Genomic DNA, 13,788 nt, shown 5'->3' on the forward strand with positions numbered 1-13,788 from the left:
AGATTACAATTTAAAAAAAGTTTCCAATTTACTTCTATGTAAATGACCAAGCTAGGGGGCGCTCGCTACTAAATTAATAAATATGTGACCATCTAAAAGCAAAGTAATATAAACAAAATAAATAAAAAACATGACATATGATCAATCACAAATGCATTAAATCAATCACAAATATATAAAAAGTATAAATATATAAAAAGTGGTATAAAATATTGCAACTAGAATCCATGTCCAATATATAAGAGGACAGGTTAGAGACAATCTTATCTCACAAAACGGTTAGTCCATAATTTCAGGTGCAGGGCTGCTTTCCTTCTTGCAGATCACTCTCGATCAGGCTCTAGACAAGGGTACAAAAGACAAAGGGGGCACCTCATGTGTAGATCAGAGATGTAACACATCCCACAATGAATAGAAAGCCAAATGGATACTCACATTTAGCTGGAGCACCCTTATGTGCTTGTGGTAGCGAGCTGATAACTCAGGGTGTATCAGCTAACCCAGGCAGCAGGTAACTCTCAGGAACACCAGATGCAGTACCCAGACGGAGTACTAAATGTAGTTCGCCCCAAAGAGCGATAGGGATAAAAGTAAGGTGCTCACACTTGGCTTTTGTAAAACACAAGGTTTATTAAAACTCACATAAAAACAAAAGCTTCAAGTGATAAGAGGGCATAGACATGTAGCCCCCCAAATGCAACACGTTTTCCAGCTATGGAATCACCGTTTCCTCAGACATATAGGCACCTTACTAACTCCTAAACCTTTAAACATTGAATAGCCAATTAAAACAAAGGATAAAACACACCCCCCCTTGGAGGCATGATTGAACACGTGTGTACAATTATAGTTTCTTTGTAAAACAATACCCAATAACAATTACAATTTATAACACACATTTAAGACACATTTGAAATCTGATGGAACACTTGCAGCATAACAACCCAATCACACCTATATGCAATATCTGATTGCAATATTGTGTTATACCTCCACAGTGTACAGAGTTACGTTTTAGGCCAAACTAAAAGCTGTCTCGAAAGTATCTAAATTGGGAGAACAGCCTTAACAATGCTTACTATTTAGTGGAATATATGGTATAGTATGTGATATATTTATATATATACACCTTGCTTATTTTATTTTAGAACCGTTGTTTCATGAATCCCTGATGTTTTATTCGTTCTGCAGTGTGCAGCTTGTGTGGAATAGGCCCCTATTGGACTGTTAAGGTGACGTGTATGGAGACAAATCATAAAATCTCATATTTGCAACGTCACTAGTTGCTAAGCAGTTCTATTATTAATGCTAATAGCATCGCCGAACCAGTCTTTATTCTTGTTCATGATGCCGAATAGCTAAACGGTGAAATCTAAAACATCTGTATGTTATATTTAATATTTAATCCATACTATTATATATGCTATGTGACCCAGAAACATCTTATTAATCCCCATACACTCCATTTCGTGCTCATAAGGCACTTGATTGGAGTGTTATTGGGCCATGTGATTAGCCTTCAACCAATCAAAGAAAATCCTGTCGGGTTCGTCACTAGTTCCTAACCAGGTATACTCGCCAATACCCTAATCTGTCAAAATAACCGTCATTAGTTGTTAAGGGATTTATCTATTGTAAAAAACGTCACTGTTGTAAAGAACGTCTCCCCTAATATCATATTTATAGTGGATGACACAATGGTATCGCTGCTATATATTAAACAATAGTGTGTAATCCCAATATAGTGCCACAATTTAATAATATACATTTAAATAATCTCTATGTGGTGGATAGCTCATCCACATAGATTTGCATGTGTTTATGTGTAACAATGAAGTCGAAACCTAGCCTGAATATGGCTATTTTATATAATATCAAGTAATCTCTATATAGAGGAAACATAATCCACATACATCTATATGTGCTCTTATATAACAAAGTAAGCTATAAATAGTGAAATCTAATCAAGGTGTGTCTATATGTGCATATAGATGAATTGTGAAAAAAATGATTATATGAGAAAATAACTCGCTGACAGAACTATTAGTACCCTAAAAATAAAAAATAATAAAAAATAATCACTTTTACTGGTGCATATATGTGTGTAAAGGCATCATGCCAACAATATTCCATCCATATCCTATACAAATAGGATACTTAATAGTTGCAATCTCTAATGATATAAATATTTGTATAATAATAATAAAGATTAATGCTATACACATACATAATATTATATCATAACAATAACATAACAACAACATGATTATAACTCAAAACAACAACATGATTATAACTCAACTCTAAATGTGCTATTGTCCCCTCACCTATAGTGCAAAAACTAAAAAGCAGCCAAATCTAACACTTAATTTAGGCCAGAGGGAAACAAGGTTTGGAAACGATATATCCAAAAGGTTTCCCTCTGGCGTAAGTGAGTGTATCTATTGTGTCCAGATGTTCGTGGAATACTCTCCAAAGGGGTCATTTTAAATGTATTATAATTCCGATTATGTTTAGTTGTACTATGTCTGGAGACACTGTGCTTCATAGAACATTTTTTTAGGTTGTGCAAATGTTCACTCCATCTGGTTCGCACCTTTCTACATGTGCGACCCAAATATTGTGAACCACACTCACAGGTTAGAACATATATAACGAAGTCTGAGTTACAGCTAAGATGTGATTTGATGTTGATTACCAGAACAGGAACAGGAATACAGGGCGGGCTGTTGCATTTTGATTGACAGCACTGGCCTGCTACTAAAGGATTTAAAAAAAGTGACTCCAAGGGCAGCCGAGAAAGCATTCAGATCTACAGAATCTACAAAAGAGCAAAAAATTCAAATGTATATATATATATATATACACACATTTGAATTTTTTGCTCTTCTGTAGATCATTCACAAATAAATACATAAAGGTGTATTTTTCAATAAAAGATAAAAAAAGAGTGATTTATCCTTCAATAATTTTTTACCAAAAAGGAAAAGAGTCCAAATATATATAATTATATATATATATATATATATATATATATATATATATATATATATATATATATATATATATAATTATTTGAGAACACCCTTATTAAGGTCCCCATTATTAATGTGATCATACCCATATCTCTAACGTTTTGAGCTTACTGAGCGCCCCCGAAAACCATTCTCATTTTATTTACATCTCTGATCTACACATGAAACATAAATTATGTTTTCCTTCATACAGGTGATGAGAGTCCACGATCCACTGCTCTTGGGAATTAATACCCAAGCTGTGGAGTCAACGAGTAATAACATAAAGGGAGAGATTTGAAAAATATCTTTTTTCACTGAGAAATTTAATCCACAACACCAATAATATATATATATATATTTTAATAAATATATATATATATATATACACACACACACTAAAACACACCTGAGGAAGGGGCGTGACCCGGAAACGCGTAGTGGTAACGTTTACACAGAGTCTGGCCAGGCAAGTGTGTGCAGTTTCTTTCGCTCTATATTTCACAGAGTATTATGAGGTTTTAAATGTTTTTTAAATGTGTGTTCTAATACTGCATATATTTATGTTGTGAATTCACAAATTGTGTGATTACGAGTACATTAGTGCTCCGGAATACCTTATACAACGGGTATTTGTTACAGGCACGCTGATAGGCATTTTCTGAGCAAATGTGCTAAAATTAAAGCAACAACTACACAAGAGAGCATTGTTGATACAATTTCTTTGTGAATAGTTATCTGTCAGAATTATTTTTATATTTTGTAAAATGTTCCAAGACATGATCTGTCAGTAAAATAAAGTTTTTTTTTTATATATACATTGTGTATTTCAAGTTTGTAACTGCTGTATACAGCGCTCTTTAAATACTTTCAAACAATATATATATATATATATATATATATATATATATATATATATATATATATATATATATACATACACACACACACACAGTACATACACCCATATAAACACACATTTTTGTATTATGTTTAATGCAGTTACAATAAATCAAACAGACAAAAAATAATAATCAAATAGAAAACTGTGTGAAGAACCTTTCTACCAAAGGCTGCTTCAGAAGAAATAAAAACATCAAAATGGTAGAAATTAGTAAAAGTATGCAAAGACCACCAAGTAGCTGCCTTGCAATTCTGGTCAACTGAAGCCTCATTCTTGAAAGCCCAAGAAGTGGCAACTGACAGAGAAGAATGAGCAGTAATCTGCTACGGAGGAGGCTAACCTGCCTCCAAGAAAGCTTTGTGAATAAAAAGTTTCAACCAAGAGACCAAAGAAACAGCAGAAGCTTTCTGACCCTTCCTAGGGCCAGAAAAAAAAAGAATGAACTAACTAGAAGTTTGTCTAAAGTACTTAGTAGCATCATCAATGTAATATTTCAACATCCAAAGAATGCAAAGACCTCACGGAAGCATTCTTAGGATTAGGCCACAAAGAAGGAACAACAATCTCCTTGCCAAAGTTATCTGAAGAAACAACCTTAGGCAAAAAATCAAATAAGGTCCCTAACAAAAACAATCTGATGAAAATTCAGATAAGGAGGATCACAAGAAAGAGCAGATAACTCAGAAACTCTGAAAGCAGAAGAAATAGCCAAAAGAAATAACACTTTCTAAGAAAGTAGTTTAATGTCCAATGTATGCATAGGTTCAAAAGGAGGAGCCTGCAAAACCTTTAAAGTGAAGGTCAACTTCATGCAACTGCCCCACGGCATTGGATAAACTTTGCAAAATGAGGGTGTTGAATTCATCAAATTTTTTATATTACATTATTTTTTTTAAATTTTACCTTTTGAGCGCTCCGACGATAAGTGCATCTCTCCCGCCCGGCATTTTGTCAAATTGATTTACAGATGACGATGACGATTCTTAAAAGAACTAATCCTCCCCCCCCCCCCCCGGGGCGTTCAGTCACTTTGCATAAATGTCACAGCTCCGGGGGGAGGGGGGAAACAAGGAATTGTTCTTTTACTGAGAATTCCCTCTTGATGGTTGACATAAGCTACTACTGTCTGGAAACTGAGATGAGATTTTCTTTTCAACTGAGGCTAAGCTTGAAGAGACCTGAAAATTGCACTAGAACATTGATTGGTAACCTCGTCTCCTGAGGATTCCAAACTCCCTGTGCTGTCAGAGACCCCCACACAGCTCCCAAGCCAGAGACTTTCATCTGTAGTGATTATAGTCCAGGCAGGATGAGCCCCCTGAATAACACTGAAGATTCTGCCACCAAGTTATAGATTGACTTGTACTGGGATCCAAAAATATCCTTTGAGACAGCTGAGTATAATCTCTGAACGATTGATGCAGCATACAAAGCTGAAGAGGCCTCATGTAAAGATTAGCAAATGGAATTGCATCTGAAGCTGCAATCCTGAGACCTTAGACTTCCCTACACAGAACCACTGAGGGAAACGAGAGACTGTAGGTCTGAACCTACAGTCTCTCGTTTCCCACAGTAGAAACGAGAGCGGAACCAACTTTAACCTCTCCTCTATTAGAGAAAGACTCATGGATACTGAATCTATTTGAAGACCCAAAAAAGTTACCTTTCTCTGAGGTACCAAATAACTTTTTGGAAAATTGATCCTCCAACCATGCACGTAAAGAAACAACAAAAGTCAGTTGGTGTGAGATTCTGCTAAAGGAAAATTTTTAACCTGAACTAAGATGTCATCCAGGTATAGAAACACTGCAATCCCCGAGACCTGATCACAGACAAAAGGGCACCCAGAACCTTTATGAATATTCTTGGAGATTGGAAGAGCAACAAACTGAAAATGCCTGTCCAGAAAAGCAAACCTCAGAAACTGGAAATGATATATGTGAATAGGAATATGAAGGTAAGCATCCTTTAAATCTATTGTGGACATAAACTGACCGTGCTGAACAAAAGGTAGAATAGTCCTAATGGTTTCCATTTTGAAAGATGGAATCCTTACAAACCTGTTCAGAGCCTTCAAATCTAAAACAGGTCTGAAAGTACTTTCCTTCTTTGGAACATTGAAGAGATTTGAATAAAATCCCATCCCCTGTTCCTTCAAAGGAACTGGAGCAATCACTCCCATATTTTCCAGATTTGAGACAGTCTGGTAAAAATATTGAGCTCTTACAGGATTCCTTGAAACATTGGACAGAAAAAAAACACAGGTACAATCCAAGGACAGATAGAGCTCATCAGCTAAAAATAACTTGCAAAAAAACCTAAGAGCTAAATAGGAATTTAGCGCGCCAAAATCCGCAGCGTGCATAACCGAGGATGAATGTGCGCTAACCTGGCATGCGTAAACTATAGAAAGACTAAAGGGACGTGTTCATACCTGACAAGCGTTAACCCAATATGCGCAACCCCGACACGCGCAAACCTAGTGGCTGACAAGCGCAATACAAACTAAGTGCGCTAAAAAAACAATGAGGGCAAAAAAGCAAGTGAATAATGAAAAGCATCTGTCCCAGGGCTATATATATTAGCAAATATATATATTAGCAAATATATATATATATATATATATATATATATATATATATTTAAACTTAAAAAGTGCCCATAACATAGCTATAGGAGTGTCAAAATGTTACAAAAAGATACTTACTAATAGACCCTCGTCCACTAGCAAACAAGCAGCAGGCAGCAAAACCAGTACTGAAACATATCAGCAGAGGTTATGGAATGAGAGTATATTGTAGAACCATAAAGGGAGGCAAAAGACAAATTTCCAATGAGGTGAAAAAAGAATCACAAACCATACCCCATATTACAGTACATCCCTCTGACAAGCACTGTACTCTGAGGGGAAACCAGGCCTCAATATAGACGGAAAACCCCTCTCTCTGAAGAATTAAATGCACATCTTCATTCTTCAACCACCTCCAGCGGAGGCAAAGTAAAGAGTAAGGTATGTGTGAGGGCATTTATAGAGCTCTTGGAGTTTGGGATTCTTTGCCTCCTTCTAGTGGTAGAGAAGAGTAATTTCCAACAGTAATGGGTCATGGACTCTCAACACCTGTATGGAAGAAATGAAGGAATAAAGATTCTTTGTATAATTTTTATAAGGCCTATGAGTGCCTCTGCATTTTCTCTCTTTCTCCTTACTATCCCAGTAACTTAAAAGAGTATTACAAAAGTTATATGTGTTGTTTACCTGAGCGCTTTGTAGCCATAGGTGTCACATGACTCCAGTGACCTGTGTGAGGGTCATATCGTTCAACAGAGCTCAGAATATTTAATCCATCGTAACCACCTGCAAAAATAAACATTTAAAAAATAAATAAAATAATATACAATTACTATGGTTATTTATCTTACTCTGCTAGCACTACATAAAGATATATTTTTTATTTGAAGCTTTCATATTTGGCATAAAAAGTGGATCAGCAATGTAATAAGAATTAACACAAAGTGAATCAAGGTGGGAAACATACAAAAATAAAAAATATATATTTTACCCTCTTAATTTTCATTACTTAACAACCTTTTGAACAGAGCAAACTGCAATATAAAAACACACATTTATAACCTTCCCCTGTTTTGTAAAAGTTAATTATCTTTCGCCTAGATTTGGAGTTCTGCGTTAGGGTTAAAAAGCAGCGTTAAGGGGTCCTAACGCTGCTTTTTAATGCCCGCTGGTATTACGAGTCAGACAGGAAAGGGTCTACCGCTCACTTTCTTTCCGCGACTCGAGGCTACCGCAAATCCCCTTACGTCAATTGCGTATCCTATCTTTTCTATTGGATCATAGAATCAGCTCTTTTACCTGTTAAAAAAAATACAATACCCCCCCAACATTACAACCCACCACCCACATACCCTTACTCTAAAACCCACCCAACCCCCCCTTAAAAAAACCTAACACTTCTATCTTCATCCATCCAGAGCAGAGCGGCAGCATCCTGTAGACCTCCGACACGGAACATCTATCCTGGCCGACGACTACCCGACGAATGACAAGTCCATTAAATGACGTCATCCAAGATGGCGTCCCTCGATATCCGATTGGCTGATAGGATTCTATCAGCCAATCGGAATTAAGGTAGGAAAATTCTGATTGTAATTTCGCTATACACTATATATACACACTATATCCCCTATGAGATATGAGTTATAGGGGGTTAACAGTAACTGTGCGGTCAATTCTGAACACTTATGTCTACCCATGCCCCCTTGGTTTTGTAAGTTTCTGATTGGTTGTTGCAAGACGTGTAGCCGACCCACATGTGTTGAATGATACAGTGGTGTGAGAGGTAATTGACCGTCTGCTTTCTTGGTGTTCTCATACACAGGCTCACTTTAAGTTGGTAAGTGATTGTCCCTTCTATATCTCATTGCATAGCTGAGAAGGCTAGGTGTTATATTTGATAGATGAGGATAAGTTTGACCATCACATTATGGTATACATAGATTGATATGCACAGTTAATGCTGTATTTATAGCTCAGTTGATCCATCTGTTCTTTTTTTATTTGTGCATATACACTGTGTGCACAATTATTAGGCAATTTGTATTTTTGAGGATTAATTTCATTATTGAACAACTACAGTGCTCTCAGTCAATCCAAAACCTCAAACCAGAATATTTAAGAAAGTAAAAGTGAGGTTTTGGCTTTCTTAGGAGAATATCTGTGTGTGCCCAATTATTGGGCAACTATTAGTGTGCACAATAATTATGCAACTAAATGAAAAACAAAAATTGTTTATTTTCATCTGTTAAACTGAGAATAAACAAACAACTCAAAATTTACAAATAAAAATTTCTGACATTTTCACAAAAAAAAAAAAACAGTGGCCAATATAGCCACCCTTCTTTTCAATAACAGTGATAAGCCTTCCATCCATGGAGTCTGTCAGTTTCTTGAACTGTTGACGATCAACTTTTTGTGCAGCGGCAACCACAGCCTCACAGACACTGTTCAGAGAGATGTACTGTTTTCCTTCACCGTAAATCTCACGTTTAAAAAGGGCCCACGGTTTAGGTCAGGTGAGTAAGGGGGCATGTCATTATTCTTTCATCTTTAAGGCCTTTACTGACTAGCCACGCAGTGGAGCACTTCGATGCATGAGATGGAGAATTGCCCTGCATAAATATCATGGTCTTCTTGAAAGATGCCGACTTTTTCCTGTACCACTGCTTGAAGAGTCTTCTGAAAACTGGCAGTAGGTTTGGGAGTTGATTTTTAGTCCATCTTCAACCCGAAAAGGTCCGACTAGCTCATCTTTAATAATACCAGCCCATACCAGTACCCCACCTCCACTTTGCTGGCTTCTGAGTCGAAGTGGAGCTCTGTGCCAATTCCTGATCCACCCCCAGGGCCCATCCATCTGGTCCGTCAAGGGTCACTCTCATCTTACCAGTCCATAAAACCTTTGAAAAATCTGTCTTCAGATATCTCTTGGCCCAGTCTTGAAGTTTCAACTTATGTGTCTTGTTCAGTGGTGGTCGGGTTTCAGCCTTCCTTACCTTGGTCATGTCTCTGAGCACTGAACACCTTGTACTTCTGGGCACTCCAGATAGGTTGCAGTTCTGGAAAATTACAGCACTGGAGGATAATGGGTTCCTGGTAGCTTAACGTTTGATTCTTGCCTAATAATTGTGCACACAGTGTATGAGGTGATCATGATTTTAATTGTATCTTTTTCTGTATTTTTCTTTATTCACAGAATATACTATGTGCACTGTGTTGTTACCAAGGGTGAGTTCAGTACATTTTTTATCCCTATGGCAACAGCTCCACTTTGATGCTAAATGTTCAATTGTTTTCTGTGCTCTGTTTGGTCTGAAAAGGGGATTTTGTCTCCAAAACGTCCCCACCTGAAATAAATTTTTTGGAGTTGCTGAAATCCGGTGAGTGCAGTCTTATCTGTTTGCGATATATATATATATATATATATAAAAATATATATATATATATATATATATATATATATATATATATATATATACACACACACACATATATATATGCACTGGTTAAGAACTCCTGTTGTAACTTCAGTAAAGGCCCATTTATTATGCATGGAACAACAACCGGTGTTTTGCCGGCTGGAAAACAACACGCCAAACTGAGCCTGTGTATAGCATATAAAACTAAATGGAAGTTGCAAGCCAAATAATATGGGACATTGTTCAAAGGCAACAATCTCACAAGCATATAGAAGTAAAGTAAAAAATTCCAACTTTATTAATGAATCATAAAACTTACAATTGCGTAGAGGACACAAACGGAGGAGTGTAGGGGAGAGGACACAACCTACGTCACAGTGTGTCTTTGAGAAAGCGCCATCAGGGCATGAAATGCGTCAGTTGACGTAGGTTGTGTCCTCTCCCCTACACTCCAGAGGTGTCACTTCCATGTCATTGAAACAGCTGTTGCTATATAGCTGTGTAGTGTAAAATGCAGAGTATGCAGCTATAACCAGTCTCGAAAATTCTTCTTATATCGGAGTGGTACAATAACCATAAAAAAAATCCAGGTGTCCCACCAAATACCTTATGCGTTTCGAAGAACAGCGTCTTCTTCATCAGAGGTATTAGAAACTTAACCTGGCACCTTAGTTTGGCATTTAAGCAAGTTTCGGTGGGCGTGTTCTATTGCATTGGAATGATTGATTGGCTATTTTTGGTCATGTGATTATTGGGTCCTTAGTTACAGATAGACATATAGTTCTGTGATTTAACTGATCGTTTCTCTTATGTGACTCTGTGTTTCTAGTTACAGTTCAGCGATTCTAATATGTTGTATGTCTAAATACCGCAGCAGTTTAAAAAATGTCTGTGTCTGCACTTTGAACCACAGAGTTCCATGTGAGTAGAATACAGTGTAACATATCTATGTATATAGTTAAAAATACTCATTACACAAAGTAAAAAATTAAATAGGAAAAATACCACCAAGTATTGATTGAAAAAATAGGAGAAAAAATTGAGAAGTTAAAAAGACAAAGATTTAGACTTCCGGTGGGAGGGCACAGAGTGTGGATGCAAGGAAAAGAGCTCCGCTGTTATCAGCACTCAAACTTGAACCAAACTTCAAAAGTGCCACCTGAAAAAGCTGATACCCCTTGGCAGAGGATACTACTACTGCCGGGATAATTCATCGGACTCCCCCGCCATAGAAGTCGTTAGACAGAAGACGTCGGAGTGAGCCGCGACCGCACCCGCTAGTCTACCCTGACGAAATCAGCCGACAAGCAACCCTCTAGCCTGCAGCGGAAGTCAAGAGTCAGACGATTACATACCCGGTAAGAGCCCTGGGCATAATATAAGGCACTGAAAGACCTGAAGGAAAAGCCTGACTAACGGCGGGAACGCCGCCATCTTGACACACTGAGCTTGACATCCAGTAATAGAGGCGCAAGAAAAGTTAGAGCCGTAACTCGCCTGAAAGCAGGGTGAAGTTTAAATAGACAGGAATAGACTGCGGAGGGCTGCCCAGACCCACACAAACTACAGGGTTTAAAACATTAAGAGGCCTGTGGGAAAAGCTAAGCTAACGGCGGGAGAGCCATCACCTTCCCATCCTGCTGCAGGCATTTAGGGTTAAAAACACAACAGAAGCCACAGCCACAACTCACTCAAGTGTCAGCCAAGGTTTAATTAAGCAGTGATTAACCAAAGAGTGCAGCACAGACCCACACACGCTATAAGAAACAAAAACAGAGGGGAACAAAAAGGCAGTTCGGTGGAGAAGGGAGACCATTAACAAAACTACCCGGGAGGCACCTTGATGGGGAGCATCAAGAGAGTTCACCCATAATACGATAAATAGTTCATCTTGACAACTCAAAACCTAACAATCCCTAGAGAGACTGTATCCTCAACTATAAACAGTACACTCTAATCATGCAGGGCTAGAGGGCCAGACCCTGCTCCCCCCCAACCCACCCATCGCAATCAATCCTTTTAGATCTGACACTATTCAGTGGTCTGATAGACTTTGAGCAGAAGGGACTTGTGTGTAGAGTGTCACATCAAGAACTTGACTTACTGAGAAACAACAGCTCACACACTTAAAGCTGTATGCAAAAACACTATAACTCCTTTAATAAGAAGACAGGAATAATGGCAGGCAGGCTTAAAAATACTGATAAGAAAAAAAATCACACAGCCCCACGTAGACACAGAAGACACGCTGAATGCTATCCCTGTGGACCCCCACCCGATTGTCTCCCAGATATCTGCACTCTTCTTGCCAAAAATTGAGCAATTACCAACAGGGATGGACTCATTAACAACTGAAGTTAAATCATTTAATGGAAGGCTAACACAGGTAGAACAAAGGGTAGCGGAGGGAGAAACCCGCCACAGAGAAGCTGAGACCAATATACAAACATTACAACAGCAAAATGAAAGACTGTGGGCGAAAACTGATGACCTGGAGAACAGGTCGAGAAGAAACAACCTGCGAATAGTAGGAATTCCAGAATCCCTACCAGGATCACAACTAATAGAATTCGCAGAAAACACACTGCCAAAGATGCTCCATATTCCACAAGCATGCCTGCCATATACTGTAGAGAGGGCCCATAGGGTTGGTGACCAAAGAAAGACGGGCGAAAATAACCAGCAATCAAGACAGATCATGGTTAAATACCTCAATTTCAAGGCAAAAGTAGCAATCCTTCAAGCATACAGAAAAGCCCCACAGTTGGAATTTGAAGGCAGGAAAGTATACCTGTTCCAAGATTATTCAGCAGCAGTAGCAGCCAAAAGGAAAGAATTCACACCTTACTCTAAGCAGCTCATGGAGCAGGGAAGACCAGCAGCCCTTCTGTACCCAGCTAGACTACGTCTACATACAACCAATGGTCCCCTGTACTTCGACTCACTAAATCAACTCAAGCTCCACTTACAGAGGGAGAGCAAACAAGAACTGTCACGAGATCGTGAAAGTCGCCCTTCAAATTCAGACAGATGAAAGCTGTTGCCAAGATCACAGAAGAAAAGAACATAATAATAAAGCAATTTAAAGACTAAGACAAGTGAACTTATATCCTTTACAAGGGGGGGGGGGCATTTACTGTTTCTCTGTTATTGTTTAAGTGTTTCATTGCAAAGAATATTGAAGGTATTGTTATTGTTGGGGGGAAACAAAGGAGTGAAGGAGCTATTTTAGTAATACTCAATTGTTATCTGTACACCATAACATTAGATAGAGCGAGCCAGCCTCGAGGCGCCACCCTGGGGGAAAAAAGGACAGACTTGAGAGGCTGCACAAACGAGTAAGTACAACACACCTCATAACTCCCACTCAATTGTATATATCATATTCCATCACACATTTGAGACTGACACTGACAGGAGACCAAAGTAAGGTGATCAAAACCCCAAGATGAGGATCACCATATGGAATGTGGGGGGAATAACCTCACCTATCAAAAGAAAAGCGATACTGAGACAACTTAAGTCCAGAAAGACAGACATTGCAGTACTAGAAGAGACTCATCTATCACAAATAGAGCACCAAAAACTTAAACAGAGTTGGGTAGGGGAGGTCCTTTACACCCCATATGAGGGGAAAAGAGCGAGGGGTGTGGCAATGTTGTTTCGTAAGGGGTTGCAATACACTATTTCACAAACGGTGTCTGATACAGAGGGCAGATATCTGATAACTAAGGTTCAACTGGAATCGCTCTGTGTGGTAATATGTGGAATATATGGCCCCCAGACAAGGAAAAGGGAATTCTTTAATCACCTCCAAAGTCAGCTCATACACTTTTCAGATCTCCCCATCATAGCAGGAGGAGACTACAACATCGCTCC

The 13,788-nt window shown here is 38.3% G+C and overlaps 1 protein-coding gene across 3 annotated transcripts in view; it reads right to left on the minus strand.

Moving 5' to 3' along the window:
* Positions 1-13,788, minus strand: part of KLHL12 (kelch like family member 12) — an 89,129-nt gene that overhangs the window by 21,073 nt on the left and 54,268 nt on the right. For all 3 annotated transcript variants that reach the window (XM_053706908.1, XM_053706906.1, XM_053706907.1), the window contains exon 10: positions 7,175-7,273. In XM_053706908.1, coding sequence (XP_053562883.1) covers positions 7,175-7,273 — 99 coding nt within the window. The remainder of the gene's footprint in view (positions 1-7,174; positions 7,274-13,788) is intronic.

Source organism: Bombina bombina, chromosome 3 (genome assembly GCF_027579735.1).
Source record: "Bombina bombina isolate aBomBom1 chromosome 3, aBomBom1.pri, whole genome shotgun sequence".
Taxonomy (NCBI): Eukaryota; Metazoa; Chordata; class Amphibia; order Anura; family Bombinatoridae; genus Bombina; species Bombina bombina.